The sequence below is a fragment of the Hemitrygon akajei genome, unplaced genomic scaffold (assembly GCF_048418815.1).
Source record: "Hemitrygon akajei unplaced genomic scaffold, sHemAka1.3 Scf000043, whole genome shotgun sequence".
NCBI lineage: Eukaryota > Metazoa > Chordata > Chondrichthyes > Myliobatiformes > Dasyatidae > Hemitrygon > Hemitrygon akajei.
The window spans coordinates 2,628,357-2,655,165 of record NW_027331929.1 but is presented as its reverse complement, the minus strand read 5'-3'; the positions used below and the strand labels follow the sequence as shown (position 1 = coordinate 2,655,165).

General features: G+C 50.2%; 1 protein-coding gene across 1 annotated transcript; it reads right to left on the bottom strand.

Moving 5' to 3' along the window:
- Positions 1-7,015: 7,015 nt before the first annotated feature.
- On the bottom strand, positions 7,016-20,462 carry LOC140720459 (uncharacterized). The gene is made up of 6 exons (XM_073035311.1): positions 19,882-20,462; positions 14,565-14,669; positions 10,465-10,773; positions 9,420-9,562; positions 8,993-9,057; positions 7,016-7,583 (listed from the first exon to the last, which is right to left on the bottom strand). The coding sequence occupies exons 1-6, from the start codon at positions 19,925-19,927 to the stop codon at positions 7,394-7,396; spliced, it is 858 nt and encodes a 285-aa protein (XP_072891412.1). The 5' UTR covers positions 19,928-20,462; the 3' UTR covers positions 7,016-7,393.
- Positions 20,463-26,809: the final 6,347 nt, after the last annotated feature.

Sequence of the window (26,809 nt, the reverse complement as noted above, 5' to 3'; positions counted from 1 at the left end):
AGACGCAGAGTTAACTTACCTCTCCTCCGCACAGTCCCATCACATACCCCCAGGGTCAGACGCAGAGTTAACTTACCTCTCCCAGCACAAACCCCCAGTGTCAGACGCAGAGTTAACTTACCTCTCCTCCGCACACTCGCATCAGAAACCCCAGGGACAGACGCAGAGTTAACTTACCTCTCCTCCGCACTCTTCCATCAGAAACCTCCAGGGACAGACACAAAGTTAACTTACCTCTCCTCCGCACACTCCCATCAGAAACCCCCAGGGTCAGACACAGAGTTAACTTACCTCTCCTCCGCACTCTTCCATCAGAAACCTCCAGGGACAGACACAAAGTTAACTTACCTCTCCTCCGCACACTCCCATCAGAAACCCCCAGGGTCAGGCACAGAGTTAACTTCCCTCTCCTCCGTACTCTTCCGTCAGATACCCCCAGGGTCGGACGCAGAGTTAACTTACCTCTCCTCCGCACTCTTCCATCGGAAACCCCCAGGGTCAGACGCAGAATGCAGCCTCTACCGGCCCTCTGCTGGATCCGCTGCCTTTCATGCAGGTCGGTGGAACTGAAGGAGGGAACGTCACTGTTTTTGTTGAGGGGTCAGAGCAGAGAAAAAGGCGATTGGAGGAGGAGGAAGAGGGCGAGTGGGGAAGAGGAGGTGGAGAAGGAGGAAAAGGCACCCGCATGCCTTTCCCGTCCGCTAGAGGGCGCTCCCTGCGGACCACTGGATCCTACGACGCCATGCTATCCGGGAGATGCGGGAAGGACTGACGGAGGTGGTGGGTGGTCTGCGAACTCTTGACCCCATTCCTCCCTCACACTCGCTCACTCTCACTTATTTTCTCCTCCCCTTCTCACTTACTGCTCCGAAAATCTGTTTCGTTCCCTCCTTTCTCAAACTTTGCATCAGTCCCCTTGATTCTCCCCTTATTCATCTCTCTGCCTCTCTCTGTCGCCTTCACGTTCTCTCCCCCACCAGCTCCATCCGTTCATCCATATACTAATCACCCTACTTCTACACTTCCTCAACCTTTTGGCTTCTCTCTCCACCTCCCAGAATCACTACCGTACCTCCTCCCTTCCCTCTCACTATCCACCTCCACTTTCCAACATCCTCTCTCGCGCTTCTCTTCTCTGAACCTCACCCTCCCTCCCTGCTCCCCCGCTACCTTTCTTCACCTCTTTCACTCATCTCGCTCCCCTCCCACCGACTGTACATGTCACACCCCTTCGCCTTTCACTTCCTGTTCCACTTCCCCCTCCCCACCCTCCTCTATCCCTCCCTCTTTATCCCACCCCACCCTCCACTTCTCCCCTCTCCATCCCGTCTCTCCCTATCCATATCTTCCGCCCGTTGCATCCTTCCCTCCCTACCCAACATAAAATCCTTTTTGCCACTCTCCCGCCCCATCCGTCTCCCGCACCCCTCCCAACAGAAAATCCTGTGAGCCACTCTCCAGCCCCACCCGTCTCCCGCACCCCTCCCAACAGAAAATCCTGCGAGCCACTCTCCCGCCCCACCTGCCTCCCGCACCCCTACCTTCCATTGTAACTCGGTGGTAAAATGGGTTTCCGATTGTTCTCCGTGGGACTTCGTGGAGAGGCGAGGAGAGGAAGGTTTTGCGTGGGAGTCAGGAACCATGCTGACATATGGGATTGGAGAGAGGGGGAGGGACCGACTTGCAAGCGGTATGGGAGGGCGGTAAATCCAGGGAAGGGAAGTGAAAGGAGGAGATGGTCGGGTGGGAATGAACGTTTCGAGAGCGAGACAAAGGGCAACGGGACAGAAGGAGGTAAGTTCCCTGTGGTGGGGCAGGAAAGGTCGTGAAGTTATCCCGGGGTCGTGGTGGAACTTCCGGTCAAGATTGAGAGTGGAGTAGAGGGTGGAGGTGGGACTTGACAACGCAGGCGAACATTATTTTCCCCCGTATCGAGGGACCCTCGCTCAGAAGGAGAGTGAGGCTCTGAAAAAGAAGGAGAGATAGACGGGGTAGAGTGGTGAGGACGGGAACATAGGAGGTGGGAAGGGTGTCGGTCTGGCTTTCAATTGGGGGAATTCTGCCCCGTCACCCTATATTTCTCTGCTGCCGACTCTGACGGTGCGTCTCTGCCTCTTTAAGAAGGCTCGGGAAATCCGGTCAGGAACATCCCGACAAGGGACGGCGCACGGTAAGGGGAGGGCAAGAGTGGATTCCTCTCCACTTCCCTCTCCTATTCACTACACCACCCCGTCTCTTCCAGCTCTCCCTCCACCCTCGCTGTCTCCCTCTCCTCTCGCTTTACCTCCTCACGCTCCTTTCCCACACAGCCTTTAACTCCCTTCCCTAACCCTCAATCTCCCTCTTACTCCTCTCTCCATCCTCGTGCACCTTCCTCCCTGTGTCTCACTCTCCTTCCCTGCCCACTGGCCACGCCCTCTCCTTTTCCCTTCCACACACTCCATACCCTCTCTCCTTGTCACCACCCCCCCCCCACCGTCACCGTCACTTCTGCATCTCCCCCACTCGCTCTACCCTACCCTCTCTAACTTTATCTTCCCCCTCTCCATCCCACCTCCCTGTCTCGCCACCATCAGTCTCTCTCACCTCCTCTTTCTCTCTCCCAGTCTCAAAGGCGGATCGACCCGATGCAGTAACGCAAGGTACCCCGAATTCAATAAAACCGTAAAACAAGCGATGCTTCGTCAAACTTCACTCTTTATTCATAGCATGCTATGGGGGGAGTTATAGACTGATCTCCCAAAGAGACAGTCCGGACACTGCCCTCCCCTCGCACACAATTCCACACAATTTATAACATTGATCATTACAGGAAATATTATAATTCCGCGAATTAATACAGTCTTAGAATAGTTTCGATCACATGCTAAGATACAATTTGTTTTAAAATCATTATTGGTTCTTCATAATTATTTCTGCCAAGGTTAGCTTGGATACAATCTCAGATCCTTATGTTGACACCTCCCCCTACTCTCCACATTTTTACCACCCCTCTAAGCTGTCCTTCCCCTATTTAGTTATGTTATACCTCAACAAAGCTTTGTGCGACCAGATAATTCTTTATTTGGACAACTGACTAACGCTATTAGGGAACAATGTCTGGGAAATCACTTGTTGCTGGGTAAGGTTCCCTTTTTGGCTGGACAGCAGCCAACATAAGGTACCTGTAAGGTCATTGATCATAAGCTCATCATTGCCTGTTACTCCCTTCTAATCTATACCCCTATTTACCTCTCTCTTTACTCCATCACCAGCACCCTCGCTCTTCACTTTCCCCACCTTCCACTCTCTCGCAACTCTCTACCCTCTTTTCCGTCTCTGAACCACGTCCATCACTGCCCAGATCCCCGTTCTCACCCTCTCTCTCTGCCCCTCACTCTTGCTCTCCCCACCTTCCTCCCTTTCGCTCCCCATCCTTTCCCCTCCCTCCTCCCCCCTTTCCCACCCTGTCCCACTCTCTCTATCTCTCTGCCTTCCTTCTCAATCCGAGTCAATTTCCCTCGGTCTACACTTTTCTTTCTCTCCTTTCACTGCCTCCCCCTCACTATCCCCTCTCTATCCTGCATGATTTCCCCTAACCTGCCTCAATTTCGCTCCTCTCTTCAGCTCCCTTCCCAGCTCTAGCCCCTCTCTCCCTGTTCATTTCGATCTCACTGTCCTCATACAGCCCTCTGTTTCTCTCTTCCCTCTCCCTTTCTCCACCACCCTCACACACATCTTCCTCTTTTCCCAATCTCTCCCGCCCGCACTGGAGTCGCACCTGACGGACATCTGATAAAAAACCGGCCGGCAGTTCTGTACCCAGGAAAGGCGCCGCCCTCCGGACAGGAGGTGAAATGGCCGGACATTCCCTTCATAATTACCATCGCAGTCGGGATCGGTCACATTCTCCATTGCAAGTCAGGTGCGAGGGGAAAGGAGAAGGGATGTTTGGATAGGATGGAGGGGTAGAGTGAAGGCAGGTGGGATGAGGGAGGTTATATGGAAAGGATGAGAGGGAAGTAAGGTGAAAGAGAGAGACACAGAAACTCAGCACTGTCCAAACACTCCCGATCGGGGGTCCGACACATACAACCATATAATCATATAACAATTACAGCACGGAAACAGGCCAACTCGGCCCCTCTAGTCCGTGCCGAACGCTTACTCTCATCCAGTCCCACCGACCTGCACTCAGCCCATAACCCTCTATTCCTTTCCTGTCCATATACCTATTCTGTTTTTTAATGACAATATCTAAACTGGCTCTACCACTTCTACTTGAAGCTCGTACCGCACAGCTGCCGCTCTCTGAGCAAAGAAGTCCCCCCTCGTGTTACCCCTAACCTTTTGCCCCTTAACTCTCAACTCAGGTCCACTTGCCTGAATCTCCCCTACTCTAATAGAAAAAGCTTATCCACGCCAACTCTATCTCTCTCTCTCATAATTTTAAATACCTCTATTAACTCCCCCCTCACCCCTCTACGCTACAAACAATAAAGACCTAACTTGTTCAACCTTTCTCTGTAACTTAGGTGCTGAAACCCAAGTAATATTCTAGTAAATCTCATCTGTACTCTCTCTATTTTGTTGAAATCTTACCTATTATTCGGTGACCAGAAATGTACACAATACTCCAAATTTGGCCTCACCAATGCCTTGTATAATTTTTACATTATATCCTAACTCCTATACTCAATGCTCTGATTTATAAAGGCCAGCATACCAAAAGCTTTCTTCGCCACCATATCCACATGAGATTCCGACTTCAGGGAACTCTGCACCATTATTTCTTGATCATTCTGTTCTACATAGAGTGAAGCTTCCCCCGTATTGTCCCATAGCACACTAACGGAGTCAAGAAACAGGGCGAAGCTCCCTCTCTCCTCTCTCACCGATCACCAGCACTACGGCGATCCCGCCAAACCGAATTCTGTGTTTGTCTCAGAGACAGTTACTTGTGCGCGACCGGATGTAGAGCAGAGGGAAGAGGAGGAGGGGAGGAGCGGGAGGGCGGTGAAGCGGTGTTGAGTTTGAGCCAGCGGGAGGAAGTAATGAGAAACCACACAACCAGCCTGAAAGTCTGGAAACTCTCAGAACGGAGAGATCAAAACCCCATTATCCTCGGAATTACCTGTGATTACAGGCAGGAGGGTGTTTGAGTGGACGGGGCTGACAGAGTAGGGCTTCTGCAGGGAATGAGGAGAGATATTACAAAACCACCGTCAGGCTGCTGTTGGCGTTCACCATAATCATGCCCTCAGTTCTGATCCACAGGCTCCAGATCCTGGGCCGGTGAACCTCCCTCTGCAACTGGATGATGGACATCCTCATCGGGAAACCGCAGTCAATGCAGACCGGCAGTGACGTCACCGATCTACAGGTGGTGCTGAGGAAGCAGAGAGGCTACAGAAGGGTTCAGAGAGATTGAGCGAATTGGAAATAAAGCGGTGGGTGGATTACTGCGTTGGGAGATGTATGGCCATGCACTTTGGTCGAAGGAATAGAGGCGGAGACTACTTTTTAAATGGAGAGAAAATTGAAAAAAAAAAGAGGCGCATAGGGACGTGGCGGTCCTCATGCAGGATTCCCTAAAGGTTAATTTAAAGGTGGAGTCGGTGGTGATGTAGCCAGGTACAATGTTAGCAGTCATGTCATGAGGATTAGAATATATAAAAAAAAAGGCCACGAAGTTGAGGCTTTATGAAGCACTGCTGAGACCTTACGGAGTGTTGTGAGCCGTTCGGGGTCGCTTATCTGATCCGGCCGGATGTGCTTGCATTGGGAAGGGTTGAAAGGAAGTTCAGGGAATGGATTCCGGGATTGAAACGCTTATCAGATCAGGAGCGTTTGATGGCTGGAACTCAGAAGAATGAAGGGGGCGCGGGGCGGGTTGCTGTTGTTGAAACCGGTGGAATTTTTAAAGGCCTCGACAAAGTAGACGTGGAGAGATGGTTTCCCGTCATGGGACAGTCGAAGACCAGTGGAGCCACATCGGAATGGACGCCCGTCCGTTTAGAACGGAGATTGGGAGGAATTTATTTAGCCAGAGTATGGTAAATCTGTGGAATGTGCTACACAGGCGGCTGTGGAGGTCGACATTGGGGGTATTGAAGTCAGAGTTTGACAGATTCTTGATTACTCAGACCATGAAGGAATACGGTGAAAAGGCAGGAGATTGGGGCTGAGGGGGACCTGGATCAGACATGATGAAATGGCGCAGCAGACTCGATGGCCTAATTCTGCTCCTAAATCTCATGGTCTGATTTTAGGTTCCTGTGTTGCCGGGTGTCAGCATCTCAGTTGGTCTATCCTGGGACCAGCACATTCATGCAAACACGGATAAGGTGTGATGCTCCTGACAGAACAGCGCCAGGCAACTAAGTGTCGGCACGTCCATTCCCTGGAGTTTGATGAAATGTCACTTCCCCTTTAAGTATCAGACTGACAATTATTGCCCGTCCACATCGCTTCATGGAAAGTCTGTCGTTGACGTCCCCGTGCTGAGCACTCAGTGCTCAACCATAGGAGATCAATTTCGAGAACTATTCTTCGCGATATAAACTTTAGATGTCTTTACTGCCGTCCTGTTTATTTCGAGTCTGAGTTTCAGTGTATTCCAGACCATACTCTACTCTTCCCATCACCACCGTAGGTCTCTCGTTACAGAAGTAATTACAAATTGAGCAGTTTGAGACGATTTGGTCTTTCATTGAAAACTAGCAAGTGACCGCTGGAACATGTGGCATCATCGCCTGGTCTGCAGGCTGCAACGCACGAGGTCGCCAGAGGCGGCAGAGGAATGCGGACTCAACCAGCTCCATCACGGGCACAACTCTCCCCAGCATCGGGGACATCTGCAAGATGCGATCGCTCGACAAGGCGGCATCAATCACTGAGGCCCCTCACCTCGGGTACAAACTTCCTGCTCATTGCTACCATCGGGAAGAGACACAGGAAACTGAAATCGCAAGGATTCTGGTACACCTCCATCCCCTCCGGCATCATATTTTTGAATGTATGAGTACCACGTCCACATTTTTCCAGTATTTATTCTCTTTTTGCATCTTACATGAATATTGCATTATTGAGACGCACTGATCCTGCAAAGATACAAAGCTCAGGGCGGATAAGTTACAGATAATTAGTCAGGTGGTAAACATGTAATACAGTCCTTTAATACAGGGAGCGGGAGGCCTGAAAGTAAGGGGAAGGAAAATGGGGATGAAATAGGGGGAGACGGCAGTGGAGGAGTTCTGAGAGAGAACGAGTTTGGAGGAACGAGGGTAAAGAGAGAGCGAGAAGCCGAGTAAGAGTGCCATAGGTAGAGAGAGGAGATTAGTGTAGGAGCTGATGGGTTTGTCAGAGTCTGGGAGAGAGCTGCAATTGGGGTAAGAGAATGATGCCACTTGATTTAAGTCGGCTCCACGGGTTTTTGACAGAGATCCCGGATCTTTTCAGGAATATCCGGGCACAAAGGTGCAGGCTTCTCACAAATGAAACGGTGCTGATCATCTTTGCAACTGCCAAGCCAACTAAATTTACATTCACCGCATTCGAACTTTCCCGATTTCACCTTGTACACGACGTTAGAGCCCACTTTCCTGTCAAGGAAGGGTAAAGAGTTTCAAGAGGGATAACACATCTCAAGCAGGAGGTCCTGTAACTGTCTCCAAAATACTCCCCCTGACTCAATCTCTCCTCACCGACCGTCGTCCGTCCCCAAAATACTCCGCCTGACTCAATCTCTCCTCTCCGACCGGTGTCCGTCCCCAAAATACTCCCCCTGACTCAATCTCTCCTCACCGACCGGTATCCGTCCCCAAAATACTCCCCCTGACTCAATCTCTCCTCACCGACCAGTGTCCGTCCCCAAAATACTCCCCCTGACTCAATCTCTCCTCACCGACCGTCATCCGTCCCCAAAATACTCCGCCTGACTCAATCTCTCCTCACCGACCGGTGTCAGTCTCCAAAATACTCCCACTGACTCAATCTCTCCTCACCGACCGGTGTCAGTCCCGAAAATACTCCCACTGACTCAATCTCTCCTCACCGACCGGTGTCAGTCCCGAAAATACTCCCCCTGACTCAATCTCTCCTCACCGACCGTCGTCCGTCCCCAAAATACTCCGCCTGACTCAATCTCTCCTCACCGACCGGTGTCAGTCTCCAAAATACTCCCACTGACTCAATCTCTCCTCACCGACCGGTGTCAGTCCCCAAAATACTCCCACTGACCCAAGCTCTCCTCACCGACTGGTGTCAGTCCCCAAAATACTCCCACTGACCCTTTCCCTCCCCACATACCTGTTAAAGTTTCCAAAGTACTCTCACTGACTGATTCTCCGCAGCCCTGTATCAGTTCCGGAATAATACCTTGGCCAACGGTCTACCCACAGAGCTGTTTCAAAATAACCCCACGATCACATATTCTCCCCGCAGGACCCTGTCAGTCCTCAAATAACTCCCAGAGCCGCAGCCTCTCCCCACGGAACGGTGTCAATCCCCAGACTTATCCAGCTGCGCCACTCTCCCCACAGCCCTGTCGCATTCCCCAAAATACTCCCACTCACCCTCTCCATAACTCCCAAGGCCGCGTGTCTGTCCCCAAAATACTTGCACTTCCCACTCTCACCGATCAGCTCCGTGCCTGTCCCCAGTATAATCCCACTGTCCAACCTTCTCCCTACAGACCTATGTCAATCACCAAAATACCATCCGCCCTTTCTAGTTTCTTCACACAGACTGCGTCGGTCAGCATATTAATCGCACTGCCCAGTCTCTTCCTACAGGGGATGACAGGCCACAGAGTACTCCTACTGCCCTACACTCTCCCCATTGACCTGTTCCTGTCCTGAAAATATCCACAATGATGCAGCACTCACCATTGAATTGTGGCAGCCCCCAAAAGCTCCACGTGCCACACTTCCGCAATAGACATGTGTCACTTCTCAAAATTATTCCCACTGCCCAATCTCTCTCGAAAATCCGACATGACCCCAAATCTCACCCCGTTTTGCATGTTCCAATCCAGTATGAACTGTCTTCGCCTCGTACAGCGTTGTCAACAAAATTCTGTGAAATTAAATTGCTATCATTAATGATTGAAATTTACGGTTGGACGGTGTGGAGGGAGTTTCACTCTGTGTCTGACCCCGGGAGTGTGTGATGGGACGGTGTGGAGGGAGATTCACTCTGTGTCTGACCCCGGGAGTGTGTGATGGGACGGTGTGGAGGGAGATTCACTCTGTGTCTGACCCCGGGAGTGTGTGATGGGACGGTGTGGAGGGAGATTCACTCAGTGTCTGACCCCGGGAGTGTGTGATGGGACGGTGTGTAGGGAGCTTCACTCTGTGTCTACATTGGAATGTGTGATGGGGCCGTCTGGATCGAGCTTCACACTGAGTGGATATATCTTCTGTCCATCTGACACATACCTCTTCCTCGTTTGAATTTATTTCAAGAAGCTTTGAATCAGAGATAGAACAAAGTTGCTTCGCCCCCTCGTAAGAACTTTCAAACGTGGATATGAAATAACACAGGCCTGCATTTCCGATCCAGTCATGGGAACACGCTTTCTCTGCAAATCAGGAACAAGGAACAGTGAAAATCCCTCCGCATTGTCCATTGCGTTCGCTGAGAGTCAGATACAGAAAGAGGATCGCTCCACACCGTCCCATCACACAAGCCTGGGTTCCGAAACTGAGTAAATCTCCCTCCATACCGTCCCTTGACACACTCAGGTGGGCAGACACAGTCCAACATTTACTGCACACCATCCTATCACACACACCGGTGTCAGACACACAGTGCAGCGACCCCGTCACCGTCCCATCACACACTTCCGTGGTTAGATAGAGTGAAACTGCCCCGTCACCGTCCCATCACACACTTCCGTGGTTAGACAGAGTGAAACTGCCTCGTCACCGTCCCATCACACACTTCCGTGGTTAGACAGAGTGAAACTGCCTCGTCACCGTCCCATCACACACGCTCCCGCGGTCACACAGAGGAAAGCACACTGCACCCTCTCCCATCTCAGACTCCCGGGGTCACACAGACTGAAGCTCCCTCCACACCGTTCCATTACAGACTCTCGGGTCAGACACAGACCGAATCTCTACACACACACTGTCAAGTCACACATACTCGGGGTCAGAGAGAGAGCGCAGCTTCTAACAGAGACACCGTTGTTAAACGCAGAGTGACGCTCCCTGTACAGCAATGTCAGACGCTGAGAGAAGCTGCCTCGGCAGCGCAATATCATGCACTCCCGGGTACAGACACTAGGTGCCGCTCTCTCCACACAGTCTGATCACACACTCTCGGGGGATGTCGTTCCACCCACACCGCCCCATCACACACACACGGCGTCACTGCAAGCACACCTTCCCATTGCACATTCCCGAGATCAGCCAAGGAGTTTAGATGCCTCTCCCTCTGCCGTGATTAGGAGCGGTAAAATGGCGGATGTTATCACACCTTTCCTGCTGGTCAGCAGTTGGCAGATTTGAGCCTTGGTTTCGTTGAGAGTTTTACACTTCAGTTCGAGGTGATTCAAGTTGTGTTCGAGGATGGAGACGTTGTTGTTTGGGACATAAATGTTTTTCAGACAGGTGGTCTGGGAGAGATCCAGGCGGGTATTCTCTGATGCTATGGATTCAAGGGTTGAGTTCGGCTCGTGGATTTGCAGTCGACATTGGCGCTGGGTCCTGTTCATCTCCTGATGTTGCTCCCAAAGTCTCTGGTACTTTTGATCGGAGGCGATCAGAGACTGACGGATCTGTAACACTGAGAGAAATGGTGAGGTGAGTGTCTGTGTCACGGTGATTCGCGAGTCGGTCAACAGTGAGGGGAGTGTCGGTATCACGTTGAGTCGTGCGTCCATGTCGTTGTCAGGGACGTGTCGATGTCACGCTGAGGACCGTGTCAATGTCATGGAGAGGCGTGTGTCCGTGTCATGGAGAGGAGCGTGTCAGTGTCATGGTAAAGGCTGTTTCCGTGTTCCTGTGAGGGATGTGTCAGTGTCATGGTGAGAGGTGACTCTCGTCACTCTGATGTGATGGTGAAGGACATGTTGGTGTCACGGTGAAATAGGTGTAAGTGTCACGCTGCGAGGTGTGTCGGTGCCTGAAGCGTTGTTGCAGGAGTCGGCGTCTAGATCTCTGTATCAGCTGGATTATTAATGACCCGCAGCACCCCGGGTATGTCCTGCACTCTCACACTGGATCTCTCACATAACGGCCGCCCCGGTTAAATCTATCTACTCTTTGTTAGCCATCGCAAATTGCCTAAACATAGAACATAGAACAGCACATTACAGGCCCTTCGGGCCAAAACTTTGTGCCGACCCTCAAACCCTGCCTCCCATATAACCCCCCACCACCTTAAATTCCACCATATACCAGTCTGGTAATCAGTCACAATGACGGAAGACTGCAAAGGAATCCCAAACGGCCCGGTCAGTTTTTAAACCTCTTGCTGGCTCTCCACAAAACAAGCGACTGCTTGTGATGACTGAAGCCCACCGACAAGTCCCATAGGGCCCCATGCACATTTTAAATCTCTTGCTGTCTCAGCACGGATCAGCTGGCAAAGTATTTACTGACTCTCCTTGCTTCATTGTGATGTTTTCACCTCCTTTGAGAAGACAACTGTCGTCACAGAACTTCGGATTCCAGTTTAAGATAATTAATGACCTCCAGCACCCAGGTATGCCCTCATCTCACTCTTACCATCCGGAAGGAGGAACAGGAGCCCGAATGCACACACTTAGTGATTCAGGAACAGCTTCTTCCCCTCCGCCGTCCGATTCCTAAATGGATACTGAACCCTTGGGCACTACCTCGCTTTTTAATATATAGTATCTCTATTTTGCACGATTTTTAATCTATTCAATATGCGTATACTGAAATGTATTTATTTATTCGTTTGTTTATTATTATTATTATTATTATTATTATTATTATTATTATTATTATTATTATTATTATTATCGTCGTCGTTGTTGTTGTTGTTTTATTCTTCTATATTGATTAGAGCATTGCACGGAAAAGATATTCACGTATGCCGAGAGAGCGGTTTGGCTTTGTTGGTAAAATAAAACATGAAATCAAATCATTGAAAAAAAATGACACAGAATCTTCAGCTGCAGAATCTTTGTGCATCGAGTCACGGAACTGCAAAGGTTAATTCCGATATATAAAGTGTAAACGAGAGCCGAGAGGAGATATTGGATCACAGGAAAATTATACTGGGGAGATAGTAATGGGGACAGGGAGATGGCGAAGGAACTGAATATGTATTTTTTTCAGTATTTCCTGTGAAAGACGCCAGCAGTATGCTTGAGATTCGAGATTGTCTGGATGCAGAAGTGATTGACGGTGCCAGAAATATAGAGAAGGTGCTTGAGAAACTGAGAGTTAAGAAGTTAGATAGTCATTTTGAATAGATGTTCTACACCCAGTGTTCTGATGGAGGTGGCTGAAGAGATCGTGGATCATTTCTAATGCTTCTTCAAGAAGAATTGGACTCTGCCATGGTTCCGGAGGCTCGAAAATTGCATGTGTCACTCCACCCTCCCACAACGGAGAGAGGCAGAGGAAAGGAAATCGCTGGACTGTTATTCTGATCTCTGTGCCTGGCAAGATATAGCAGTAGATTATTGAGTGCGTGGTTTCGGGTTGCAGGCACATGATAAAATAGGCCAAAGTCAACCTAGTTTCCTTGAAGGAAAATCTCTCATGATCAATAGGTTGAAATACTCTGAAGAAATCGGGCTCTGGATAAGCAGGAAGACTCGGTGGATATTCTGTACTTGGATTTTCAGAATTCCATTGTTTGACAAGTTGCCACACTTGAGGTTTAGTAACAAGTTAAACGCCGATGTTATTACAGGAAATGCACTGGAATGGATGGAACAGTGGCGGATTGGCAGGACGCAGAGAATGGGAATAAAGAGAGACCCTTCTAGTTGACGGCCGCTAACTATAAATGCTCCAGAGTGTCCGAGTTGGGACCGCTTCTTTGTGCATTATATGTCAATAATATGGATGAAGGAATGGATGGCTTCACGTCCAAGTATGCGGACGACACGAAGACAGATGGAGGCGCGGGTAGTGTTGAGAAAGCGGAGAGGACAAAGATGGACCTACATAGATGAGGAGACTGGCCAAGAATTTTCAGATGGAATACAACGTCTGCTGTACCGGGAAAAAAAAAGCGTCCATTGTTTTATAAACGGAGAGCAAACTACAAAGGCGCTTGGGAAATCTCGTGTAGGGTTACCTGAAGGTGAATATGCTGGTTGAGTCTGTGGTGAGGAAAGAAAATGAGACGGTTACATTGATTTCGAGCGGAAGGGAGTACAAAAGCAAGGATCTCATGTAATGTTTCTTCAGATATATAACGTGTAAAAGAGAGCCGAGAGTAGATATTGGATCACTGGGAAATCATACTGCGGAGATAGTAATGTACGACAGGGAGATGGTGACGGAACGGTATAAATATTTTGCTTCTGTATTTACTGTGAAAGGCGCCAGCAGTATGCCGGAAATTCCAGACAGTCTGAGGGCAGAAGTGAGTAACGGTGCCATAAGTGTAGAGAAGGTGCTCCGGAAACTGAGAGGTCTGAAGGTAGAAAAGTCATGTCGAACAGATGTGCTACACCCAGGGTTCTGAAGGAGGTAGCTGAAGAAATGGATCAATGAAATCGTGGATCAATACTAATGCTTCTTCAAGACTAGGGGTGTTCTAAAGGGTCTGAGTTTCGACCGCATCTTCATACATTGGTTGAAGGAATTGATGGCTTTGCGGCCAAGTATGCGGACGGGACGAAGATAGGTGGAGGCGCAGATAGTGTTGAGAAAGCGGAGGACTGACATAGATGAGAAGACTGGACAAGAATTTTCAGATGGAACACTATGTCTGTTGATGCACTTTTGTAGCGGAAATAAAAGCGTAGATTATTTTCTAAGCGGATAAATAACTACAAAGGCGCTTAGTAGTCCTAGTGCAGAGTTCCCTGCAGCTGATTATGTTGGTTGAGTCTGTGGTGAGGAAGGAAAATGAGACGCTAGCATTGGTTTCGAGCGGAAGAGAGTGCAAAAGCAAGGATCTCATTTTGAGCCTTTAAAATGCCCTGGTGAGGCCTCAGGTGGAGTATTATGAGCAGCTGTGACCCCCTTATCTAAGGATGGATGTGGTGACATTGGAGACGATTCAAAGGAGAATCACCAAAATGAATTCAGGCTTGTCGAATGAAGAACATTTCTTAGCTCTTGGTCTTGGACTCACTGGAGGTCAGAAGGGTGAAGTGGGAATCTCATTGAAACCCATCGGTGACACGAGGCTTCAGTGTCCGTGGCCGTGTCGCTGTAAGGGTGCTATTGTTGTCACGTTGATTGGCGAGTCGGAGTCAGCATGAAGGGGGTGTTGGTGTGGGGTGTATCCGTGTCACGGTAATGAGCGTGTTGGTGTCAAAAGTGAGGGTTGTGTCGGCGTCACTGTGAGATTTTACGTGGTCACCTGAATCCACTCCGTTTCTTTACTGTGTGACTCCACACGGAGTCTGTTTGACTTACCATGGATCGAGAGCCCGGCAACTGTCGCGACGAGGACGGACGTAACGAGGCAGAGTAGGCAGATCTTACGGCGCGGTCTATGTCTCGGCTCCTGTATATGCGCAGCTGTGGAGAGACCATTCAGCGTGTGCGTGAATTCAGCCGTGTCCCCCAGTGGGATTCCCTTCCACCCGCCACCCGCGCTCTCTCCTTACACCACGATCACCCCTTCCCGCCTCTCTCAATCTCATCCACTTTCCAGCCGGCGTCTTTGACTGTCCCAACTCCTGTACTCGGCAACGACTGTCTAATGTCTGATAGATTTTTCGTAGTTGTATATTGTTCAGAGATTGGTAAATATTTGAATAAAGATTTGATGACAAATGTATTTTGAATACTGAGCTTTTGACTTTGAGTTGGCCTGCCCACACGAGCCAGAGGAAGTGACGCATGGGGCTTATTCTCGCTCGTGGTCTGAGACTAATCGTGTTCCGCAGTGACCTGCCCGGGACCTCTGGTATTTTTGATGTATCGGACAGACATGGATGAAAATGGAGTTGGGTGGGTTGTAAACTTGCGAATCGCCCAAAGTTTGTTGATATTGTGGACTGTGTGGAAGATCTCCCACGGATTCAGTGGGATATCGATCAGTTGTAACTGTGGGTGAGGAAAAGGGAGATGGAGTTTAACCCGGGTAAGTGTGAGGTTTTGCGCTTGGCCATGTCAAATATAATGGGCTGGGCAGGGTAAGAACAGAGTTAACGGCAGGTATTTTAAATGCCGACCTACAAAGGGATCTTGCGTTGATAGTACAGGTAGGTAGGGCGTTAAAGAATTGACTTCTGACGGGCCTTTGACTTTGTCCCTCTCACGGGAGATTCATTCACAAGTTTGCGATGCACGTCAGTGACAGGTGTCGTTAGGCACGGATCCGCACTGAGACCTCTGCTGTCTGTGCGGAAAACTCGAATGAAAACCGGGATAATAATCTTGGTTTTGCCTGTTCAGCGCATTCCGCCTGCTAGACTTGGAAACTGGATTATTGTTATCACAGAGAGAAGACCGAGCAAGCAGTTCAGCACTGAACAGACTCACAGTATTTTCCCGAGTACATTCCCTTCTGTTACTGGGCATTTCAACTCTGAGTAAAAAAATAAATAAGGTGCTGTCAGTCTACTCTGTCTGTGCCTCTGATGATCTTATAAACCTCTGTCCTATCTCCCCGCATCTTCCGCCACTCCAGGGAAAACAACCCAAGTGCCGGACCTCTCGTTGTAACACACGTCATCGAATCCGGGCGGCGTCCTGTTGACCCTCTCTGGAGGCTCTCCAAAGCCTCGACATCCTTCCGATAATGTGGTGACCGGAACTCTACACAATGCGCCTGATACAGCCCAGCCTGAGCATTATAATCTTGCAGCATAACCTCCTGCCTTGCTGACATAACGCCCCGACTAATAAAGGCAACCATGGCATTCGACATCTCAAACATCCTATCAAACTGTGCAGCCACGAGGAATGACACTGGGCCCCAAGATCCCACTGCTCTGGGCGTTGGCTTTAATAGTGAGACTTCTCAAACATCCTATCAAACTGTGTAGCCACGAGCAATGACACTGGGCCCCAAGATCCCGCTGCTCTGGGCGTTGGCTTTAATAGAGACCCTTCTCTTCGCATTTGTCACACCAAAGAACAAACAATTTACGTTTTTCCTGGGTTAATCTTCATCTGCCCTTTCTCCAACCCATATCTGTAAGTGATCCATATCCCAGTGAATATCCCAGGTTGGGCTCCTTATTTAACAAAGGATGTGCTGACATAGGAGAGGGTTCAGAGAAGATTCACTAGAATGATTCCGGGAATGAGAGGGTTAACATGTGAGGAACGTGTGACCGCTCTTGGACTGTACTCCTTGGAGTTTAGAAGAATGAGCGGGGACCTCATAGAAACATATCGAATGCTGAAAGGCCTGGACAGAGTGGATATGGCAAAGTTGTTTCCCATGGTGGGGGAGTCTAGTACGAGAGGACACAACTTCAGGATTGTAGGGCGCCCATTCAGAAGATGGATTGCGAATTTTTTGGCCAGAGGGTGGTGAATCTCTTGAATTTGTTGCCACGGGCGGCAGTGGAGGCCAAGTCATTGTGTGTATTTAAGGCAGAGATTGATAAGTATCTGAGTAGTCAGGGCATCAAAGGTATGGTGAGAAGGCGGGGGAATGGGACTAAAGGGGAGATTAGATCAGCTCATGCTGAAATGGCGGAGCAGACTCGATGGGCCGAATGGCCGACGTCTGCTCCTTTGTCTTACGGTCTTCTGGAAAATTTTCTACAACACCACCTACCTTCGGCCCATCTGCAAATCTACTAACCCACTGATCTACATTGTCAACAGATTATTTATATACATCACAGACAGGAGAGGTCCCAGTTACATCCATAGATACAGGTCACTTTACTGGAGAACAAGGCCAATCAATCACAGAGAGCAAAATAAAGTCTCACGCGTACGGAGGAAAAGAGTTGCAGGCGGACAATGAGGTGCACCGGCCGCGACGATGGAGATTGTGAGCTCAAGAGCCAGGGGAACCAGGGGACGGTTCAGCAGTCTGATATCAGCCGGGCAGCAACAGCCCAGATGGTAAACTACTCTGGAGGATGACGTGAAATCCATGGAGATCTGTGGGACTCATTTGGTTATCGAGGACCGAGGGGTAGGGATGGTAGATGTAATGAACATAGATTTAAACGACGACACAGATGGCTTGACTTACAGACATTAAATGTCGATGGTCGTTTCCCAGAGTGGAAGCCCACTGTTGGTAATGTTCAAACGGAACTATCGTTGGTTGTTAGGTAAACTGAGAATATAGTTATCTCTATAGAGGGATCTCGATCGGCTGGGGAGCTGTGCCGAGGAGGCAAATGCAATTTAGAATAGAGAAGTGCAAGCTATCTTATTTCAGTATGACAACCGAGATGGCACATTGGGGAGAGGGGATTCCAGGAAAGTGATGCAGAACAGAGGGACCCAAGATACAGGAACACCATTCCTTAAAAGTGGAGTAACAGGTAGGGCGGGACACTAGGGAGTGTTGTAGAACAGAGGGACCATGGGGTACAGGACCACGTTTCCCTGAAAGTGGAGTCAAAGGTAGATAGGTACTCTGGGGAGTATTGTGGAACGGAGGGACCCATGGGGTCCAAGCATACGGTTCCCTGAGATTGGAGTCATGGGTAGACAAGGACCATGGAGAGTGTTGTAGAATAGAGGGACCCAGAGGTACAGGGACACGGTTCCCTGAAAGAGGAGTCACAGGTTGACAGGGACCCTGCGAAGTGTTGTGGTACAGAGGGACCCAGGGGTACAGGGACACGGTTACCTGAAAATGGAGTCACTGGTAGACAGTGATTCTGGGGAGTGTTGCGGAACAGAGGGACACAGGGTTACAAGGATACGGTTCCCTGAAAGTGGAGTCACGGGTAGACAGGGACTCTGGGTAGTGTTGTAGACCAGAGGGACCCAGGGGTACAGGGACACAGTTCCCTGAAAGTGGAGTCACAGGCCGATAGGAGCCCTGGGGAGTGTTTTGGTACAGAGGGACCCAGGGGTACAGGGGCACAGTTCCCTGAAGGTGAGGTCACAGATAGATGGTGCGCTGAAGAAGGCAAAGAAGAGAGGGGAACGATTGGGAGAAGGTGATGGAAAGGGGACAGAGAGGAAGAGACAGATGAAGAGTGACAGAAGGTGAGAGACAGGAAGAGAGGAGACAGAGGACGGAGAGAGAGAGAGAGAGCTGTAAAAGGGGAGAGTGGAGAAAGGGGGAAAAAGGGGGAGATGGGGTGTGGGTGATAGAATAAAGGGGAGAAGGAGGGGAAGAAAGAGGAGAGAGGGGATGGCAGAGGGGGGAAATCGGTGGGGCAAAGGAAGAGCGGGGAAGTGAATGGACAGAGTAAGAAAGAAAGGAACAGAGACGAGGAGAGGGGTACAGATTAAGGGAGAGTGGGGAGGCAAGAAGCAGAAGTGGAGAGAGGGGATAGTGGGTTAGAAATGCGAGAGAGTGGATATTAAAATGTTATCGAAATCTCCCCCTCGCCGCCCCCATTCCCGTCAGAGCTAAACATTCCTTCAATGGTTCTTCTAAATCACCTGTCATCACCCAGCGATCACACCTCAATGCCCGTTCCCCCGCACCGCCCCTCCAACGACATTCACACCACGGCCCCCTTCCCACGGCATTTTCTTCTCCCACGCCACACTCTCCATACATCTTTGTTAACGCAGCCCCCACAGAGTCACTTCCACGGCGATACCTACACCCCGTCCTTCCAAATGCACAGCGCCCACACACACGCCTCCACCCGTTCACTATGCCCCATCTTATATCCCGCTCTCAAAAGTTCCCTCTCAATCAGGGAATCACTCGGGTCAGCTCCACGCCACCTCAACACAGCCAAACCAACGAAGATGAAACTGACGTCCCTCTGTCCGGAGACGGGGCTCAGGCAGGGCCGGGAAATTAGGTCCAACGTATGACACACCAGGTGCAGCTCAGGGAAGTGCAATGAGGGTCGGAAACAGAGTGAATTCCCCGTCCCTTCACACACTCCCGCGGTCAGACAGAGAGTGAATCTCCCTCCACACCGTCCCATCGCACACTCCCGCGGTCAGACAGAGAGTGAATCTCCCTCCACACCGTCCCATCACACACTCCCGGGGTCAGACACAGAGTGAATCTCCCTCCTCACCGTCCCATCACACACTCCGGGGGTCAGACACAGAGTGAATCTCTCTCCACACCGTCCCATCACACACTCCCGTGTTCAGACACAGAGTGAATCTCCCTCCACACCGTCCCATCACACCCTCCCGGGGTCAGACACAGAGTGAACCTCCCTCCACACCATCCCATCACACACTCCCGGGGTCAGACAAAGAGTGAAGCTCCTTCCACACCGTCCCATCACACATTCCTGTGGTCAGACACAGAGTGAATCTTCCTCCACACCGTCCCATCACACACTCCCGGGGTCAGACACAGAGTGAATCTCCCTCCACACCGTCCCATCACACATTCCTGGGGTCAGACACAGAGTGAATCTCCCTGCACACCGTCCCATCACACACTCCCGGGGTCAGACACAGAGTGAATCTCCTTCCACACCGTCCCATAACACATTCCTGGGGTCAGACCCAGAGTGAATCTCCCTCCACACCATTCCAGCTAACACTCCAGGACTCAGACAGAGAGCGGAACTCCCTCCACCTGTCCGATCAAACACAGCCTAGATCAGACACGTAATGGTACTCTCTCCCTCCGTCTTTCTGCCCCACTCACCTCTGGAAGGAGACCGTGATTCCATCTTGGCGAACTTTGCATTCATGTAAGTATCGCTCAGTCCTCCTGTCGAGGATCCTCTGCGTCTCTGAGCTCAGAGAGTGGAAGTAACCGTTGTCAGAGGAAGTCTGTGTCGACACGGGGATCAGAGCGACACAAACAAACACCGGATGAGCAGCTGCTAAAGAGACCAGGGGGAAGAGAGAGACTGAGGATGTTGGGGAGTGTGATCGAGTGAGTCGGGGGTGGCGGGGCAATGAACAGTGAGAGTGAGGAGATAGGGGGGAGGGAGTGAGATTGGTGTTGCCGGAGAGTGATAAGTGGCTAACAGAGGGCAGTCTGGTTAGATAGGTTTAGAGAAGGGGGAGTTTGAGGCGTGACCTGGAAAAGTAAGAGGTGGAGACGGCAAACGTGAGGACAGGGAGACTTGTTGAGGGACTGAGCGACAGAGGGAGAAAAGAGAGGGCGAGCAAACGGGGGAAAGAGAGAGAATAAGAGATGGAATGTGAGGAACGGAGAGGAGAAGGTGGACGAGAGGGAGAGCGGGAGAGTGAAGAGGGGCTCATGGAAGGGAGGACTGAAAGAGAGAGAATGACGATGGAGGGAGAGAGTTCTCGAATGAGCGGGAGAGGAAACAATTTGAGCGAGGGGAGTGGGAAGGGAGGGGTGTGGAGAGAGAGCACAGGCGCAAGGAGGTGGAATTGGAGGGAATGTCCGAGGGATTTGTATCACTAATACAGAGAATCCATGGTCCTGGAGATTTACATCGACCCGACGGTTCCTGGTTTGATCGTAGGACGCTTCCACTGCTCCGGCTCATCCCTTCTTTCCATGAGAAACCGCGACCCCGGGACAAACACCCAAACCCCACCGAGTTGTGTGAGGAACCCTCACCCTCCCCCCTTCTCTTGCCGTCTCTGACTGTGTGTCTCTGTCTCTCCGTGAAGACTCACAAAACCAGGACAAGTAAATCTCGGCACACGGAAAGTTGAGGGCCAGAGTGGAGTCCTCGCCTCCTCCCTCCGCAATTCCCTACCCGCCTTCCGGCTCCTCTGCATCTCCCTCTCCCCCTCCTCTCGCTTTACCTCCCCGCTCCCTTTCTATCCTCACTCTCTCCTCCGTGTCTCTGTCTCCCGCCTCCCTACCCGCTACGCCGTGTTTATCTCTCTCTATCTCACCCTCTCTGTCTATTCTCCCCGCTCACCGTAACAGCTCTATCTCCCCCTTCTCTGTCTCTATAACTCTCTGCATTCTGCCCACACCGTAATATCACTGTAACATCTCTATCACCCCCCCCCCCCCACACACACACACACACACACACACACACACAGACACTATATCTGACCCAGCTATCTTTATCAGGCAGTAGCAAGCCAAGGGATCTGGAACATTCCCCGGTCATTGGTTCAGGAATGGGGATGGAACCTGGGTCAAGCTCCTACGCTGACTTGGATTTGTTACCTGAGTTTCAGCACCTAAGTTACAGGGAAAGGTTGAACAAATTAGGTCTTTATTCTTTGGAGCATAGAAGGTTGAGGGGGGACTTGATAGAGGTATTTAAAATTATGAGCGGGTTAGAGTTGACGTGTTTAGGCTTTTTTCCTTTGAGAGTAGCGGAGATTCAAACAAGAGGACATGAGTTGAGAGTTAGGGGGCAAAAGTTTAGGGGTAACACGAGCGGGAATTTCTTTACTCAGAGTGTAGTAGCTGTGTGGAACGAGCTTCCAGTAGAAGTGGTAGATGAAGGTTCTATATTGTTTTTAAAAACTCAATAGGTATATGGACAGGAAAGGAATGGAGGGTTATGGGCTGAATGCAGGTCGGTGGGACTAGGTGAGAGTAAGCGTTCGGCACAGACTGGAAGGACTGAGATGGCCTGTTTCCATGCTGTAATTGTTATAGGGTTAACCTCAAACTACATGATGCAAAAGCCTTCACAGAACACATCAGCTCGGTGGATGAAAACATTAAATTTACACCGGACGCGTCGAGAACAATGGACTGCCTTTTTTTAGACTGTGGAGTCCTTATCAAAGGAAATGGACATCTGGATATTGAAGTTTACAGGAAACCAGCACAGACGGATCACCATCTACGGTTTGACTCTGATCACCCATTAGAACATAATTGTTGGTTATCAGAACACGACATCACGGCGCCGAGTGTCAGCCCACCAATATTACAGCTAAAGACAGGGAGCGCAGGTATTTGAGAGACACCTTGAAGGCGTGCGACCACCCGGACTGGCCCTTCGTCAAGACAGCAACAACAAAAATAAACAGCAGTGACGTCAGCCCAGCAGACAGCCGGAAGGAGCAAAGCGAACGGAAAAACAGAGTCTTGCCAAACGAAGCTGGAGCTTCAGAGAAACTCAGAAGGGTTTTCAACAACCACCACTCCCTCTCCACTCCCTCTCCCTCCAACCCACACTCTTCTCTTTCTCACCGTCCCTATATATCTTTTTCAACCCTCTACCTTTCCATGTATCTCTATGTCCTCTCTCTCAAACGCCTGCTATCACCTGTTGACTATCCTGTTCTCTCCCTCTCCAGCTCGTTCCGTCTCTCTACTCTCTCTATCCCTCTGCCTTTCCATCTCACTGTACTCCTTACTGAGCCGTCTCTGAATATCTCTCCTCTTCCTTTCTCCCCTATCCTTTCAACACAACTTTCTCTCTTCCCTCTCTCTCCGCTTCCCACAGAATTTGCTCCTGACGGAAATCTGACGGTTCAAACACACCTCCCAAGGTCAAGCACAGGGTTAAGGTCCCTGCAACTGAAATATCACACATTTAATAGGGTCCAATTCGGTGTGCAGCTCCCTCCACACCGACCCAGGACATACTCCCGGGGTCAGACACCAGGTGGCGCTTCGTCCGCACCGTCCAATCACGCAATCCTTGGTCCACATAGAAACTCAAAGAGGCTCAGCCCGAGAGATCGATATCAGATGGTGAGGAGGAAGTGTAACACGGGACGTCAGCTCTCCCCCATTCTCCCCACAATTCCCTGTGATCACAGAGAAGGAGGTGTTTGGGTGGGAGTGGGTAGTAACGGAGACGTTGGGGCTGTTGGAGATGAGGTCGACAACGGGAAATCGGCATCGCGGAGGGAGGGCATGGCAGAGAAGGGGAGGGGTGTAGATCCCTCAATGACGCAAAAACAAAGGGGCTGTTTGTGGACTATAAGAGGACTGGAGACAGGCTGAGCTCTATTGACATCAGTGGATTTGCGGTTGAGAGCGTGACCAGCTTTAAGTTCCTCGGCAATCACATCACCGAGGATCTAACGCGGACTGTACATACCAGCTGTGCGGTGAAAAATGCACAACAGCGTCTCTTTCACCTCAGACAGTAGACGAAGTTTGTTATGGGTCCCCAAAGCATTAGAACTTTCCACAGGGACACAATAGGGAGCATCCTGAGTGGATACATCACTGCCTGGTCTGGGTCCCCAAAACATTAGAACTTTCCACAGGGACACAATAGGGAGCATCCTGAGTGGATACATCACTGCCTGGTCTGGGTCCCCGAAACATTAGAACTTTCCACAGGGACACAATAGGGAGCATCCTGAGTGGATACATCACTGCCTGGTCTGGGTCCCCAAAACATTAGAACTTTCCACAGGGACACAATAGGGAGCATCCTGAGTGGATACATCACTGCCTGGTCTGGGTCCCCGAAACATTAGAACTTTCCACAGGGACACAATAGGGAGCATCCTGAGTGGATACATCACTGCCTGGTCGGGGAACCGTATTTCACTCAATCGCAGGACTCTTCAGAGAGCGGTGTTGACAGCCCAGCGCATCTGTAGATGTGAACTTCCCACGATTCAGAACATATACAGAGACAGGTGTGTAAAAGGGGCGTGAAGGATTTTCGGGGACCCGAGTCACCCCAACAACCAACCGTTCCATCTGCTACCATCCGAGAACGTGTAGCACAGCAAAAAAACACAGGACCAACATGTTCCGTGACAGCGTCTTCCGTCAGGCCGTCAGACTGATTAATTCACGCTGAGACAACTGTATTTCTCTGTTATATTGACTGTCCTGTTGTACTTAATGCTTATTACAAATTGGTATAAATAGCACATTCCATATTTAGACATAACATAAAAATTTTTACTCCTCATGTATATGAAGCATGGAAGTAATAACGTCAATTCAATTCAATTGACGGGGACGGGGAGGGGTGTAGATGAGGGATAAGGTGACGGAGATGGGGAGGGGTGTAGATGAGGGATAAGGTGACGGGAACGGGGAGGGGTGTAGATGAGGGATAGGTGACGGAGACGGGGAGGGGTGTAGATGAGGGATAAGGTGACGGGAACGGGGAGGGGTGTAGATGAGGGATAAGGTGACGGAGACGGGGAGGGGTGTAGATGAGGGATAAGGTGACGGGAACGGGGAGGGGTGTAGATGAGGGATAGGTGACGGAGACGGGGAGGGGTGTAGATGAGGGATAAGGTGACGGGAACGGGGAGGGGTGTAGATGAGGGATAAGGTGACGGAGACGGGGAGGGGTGTAGATGAGGGATAAGGTGACGGAGACGGGGAGGGGTGTAGATGAGGGACAAGGTGGCGGAGATGGGGAGGACTGTAGAGTGGACTGGAGTTGCCGAGGATATCTTCAATCTCTCACTGCTGCAGAGGGAATTTCCCCCCTACTTGAAAATGCGGAAAATGACTCCATGCCCGAGAAGAGTAGGGTGAGCTTCCTCAACTACACTCGCCCAGTGACACTCACAACTGCTGTGATTAAGCGCTTTGAGAGTCGGGTCATACCCAGAGTTAACCTCTTCTCCAGTAAGGACGTGGACACGCTGCACCCTGACGATGAGCACAATAGGTCTACATCCGATACGACCCTGTTCGCTCCCCACTGGTCACTGGACCACCTGGACAATACAACACCGGTCAGCTGTTCTCCTTATCGGGAAACCTCAGTCAGTGCCGATCGGCAGTGAAATCCCCGATCTACAGATAGTGCTGAGGAAGCAGAGAGGCTACAGAAAGGTTCAGAGAGATTGAGAGAATGGGGAAAGAAGCGGCGGATGGATCACAGTGTCGGGATGTGTATGGTCATGCACTTTGGTGGAGGAAATAAAGACACAGACTGTTTTATAAATGGGGAGAGAATTCAAACACTTGAGATACAAAGAGACTTGGGAGTCCTTGTGCTGGATTCCCTGAAGATGAATTTGCTGGCGGAGTCGGTGGCGAGGAAGCCAAATGCAATGTCGCATTCATGTCGAGAGGATTAGAATACAAAAGCAGGGATGAAAAGTTGAGGCTTTATAAAGCACTGGTGAGGTCTCAAGGAAGATTGTGAGCAGTTCCGGGTCCTTTACCTAATCCGGCCGGATGTGTTTGCATTGGAAAGGGTTTAAAGGAAGATCACGGAAATGATTCCGGGATTGAACCGATTAATTAATCTGGGGCGTTTTATGGCTGTAACTCTGAAGAATGGTGGGGCGGTGGGATGTGGGAGGGTGTCGCCTGGTGTTTTTGAAAATGTTCAAATGCTTAAAGGGCTCGATGCAGTAAATGTGGAGAGAAATTTCCTTATTGTGGGAGAGTCTCAGGCCTGTTTGCCCACATGGAATAGAAGGCTGTCATTTTCGAACGCGGATTAGGAGAATTTCTTTCGCCTTACTGGAATGAACCGATGGAATCTGTTGCCACAGCAGACTGCAAAGGTTACGGCCTGATATTTAAGGCAAAAGTTGAGAGAATCTTGATTAGTCAGGTCAGGTAGGGATACAGGGAGACGGCGAGAGACTGCGGCTGAGAGGGAAATGGATCGGCCATCATGAAATGGCGTAGCGGACTCGATGGGCCAATGAGCTTAATTCTGCCTCTCTATCCTATGTTCATGCTTGAAGTTCATGTGTTGCTGAGTGTCAGTATCTCAGAGAATCTACACTGGGCATTTAACACGAAGAAAGTGTCTTCATCGGCAGGCATCCAGGATTCGGAACCTCCATTCCCCTGTGTGTGGTTAGCTATCACTTTCCCTTTAAGGCTGTGACTGCCAGTTCTTGCCCGTCAGTAATTAAAGGGCTCGTGCTGTATTAGCATTTCTAATGCTGCAGATTGTGATTTAATCTTTGGATTTTCGTCACTGTCGTCTTGTTTATTTAGAATCTGAGTCTGAGTGTATTCTGGACCATACTCTACACTTACCTTCAACACCACCCGTAGCTCTCTCATTACAGAAGGAGTTACAACGCCAGGAGATTGAAAGGATTTGGCCTTTCACTGAAGACCAGGAAATGTCTACAGATGAACGTCGGGAGCATTCTGACTTGGAGCATCGCCGCCTGGGGTGGAAGCCGCAAGGGACAGGGACACAGGAGGCTGCAGAGGGATGTAGACTCAACCATCGTCAAAGGCACCACCTTCCCCAGCATCGAGGACATCTTCAAAATGTGATGCCTCGAGAAGGGGGCATCCATCAGTGAGGCCCCTCAGCCCGGGACAAGCCCCCTGCTCAATACTACCATCGGGGAAGGGGTACAGAAGGCTGAACTCTCAACACTTCGGAAACACCTCCTTCCCCTCCAGCACCACGGTTTCGAACGCATGTGCACCACCTCCACATTTTTCAGGTTTTTATTATCTTTTTTTTTTTGGTAATTTACATTGATTCTATATCTTTGCGCCGTATCGATGCTGCAAAACAACAAATTCCAGGTTTTGTAATTTTCAGATAATAAATCAAATAGCGGTGAGGCCGCCCTGCTTTAGGAAAAATGTCAGTGAACTGGATAGAATGTACAAGGAGTTCTGCAAGGATGTGGCCGAAACTCGGAGGACTGAGATATGGTGGGTGGGAGGGAAATTTGGAATTATTTCCTGGAGAGCAGTTGTAAATTTACAGATTTCCTTAAAGCCAAGAGGGGCACAGACAGAGGGA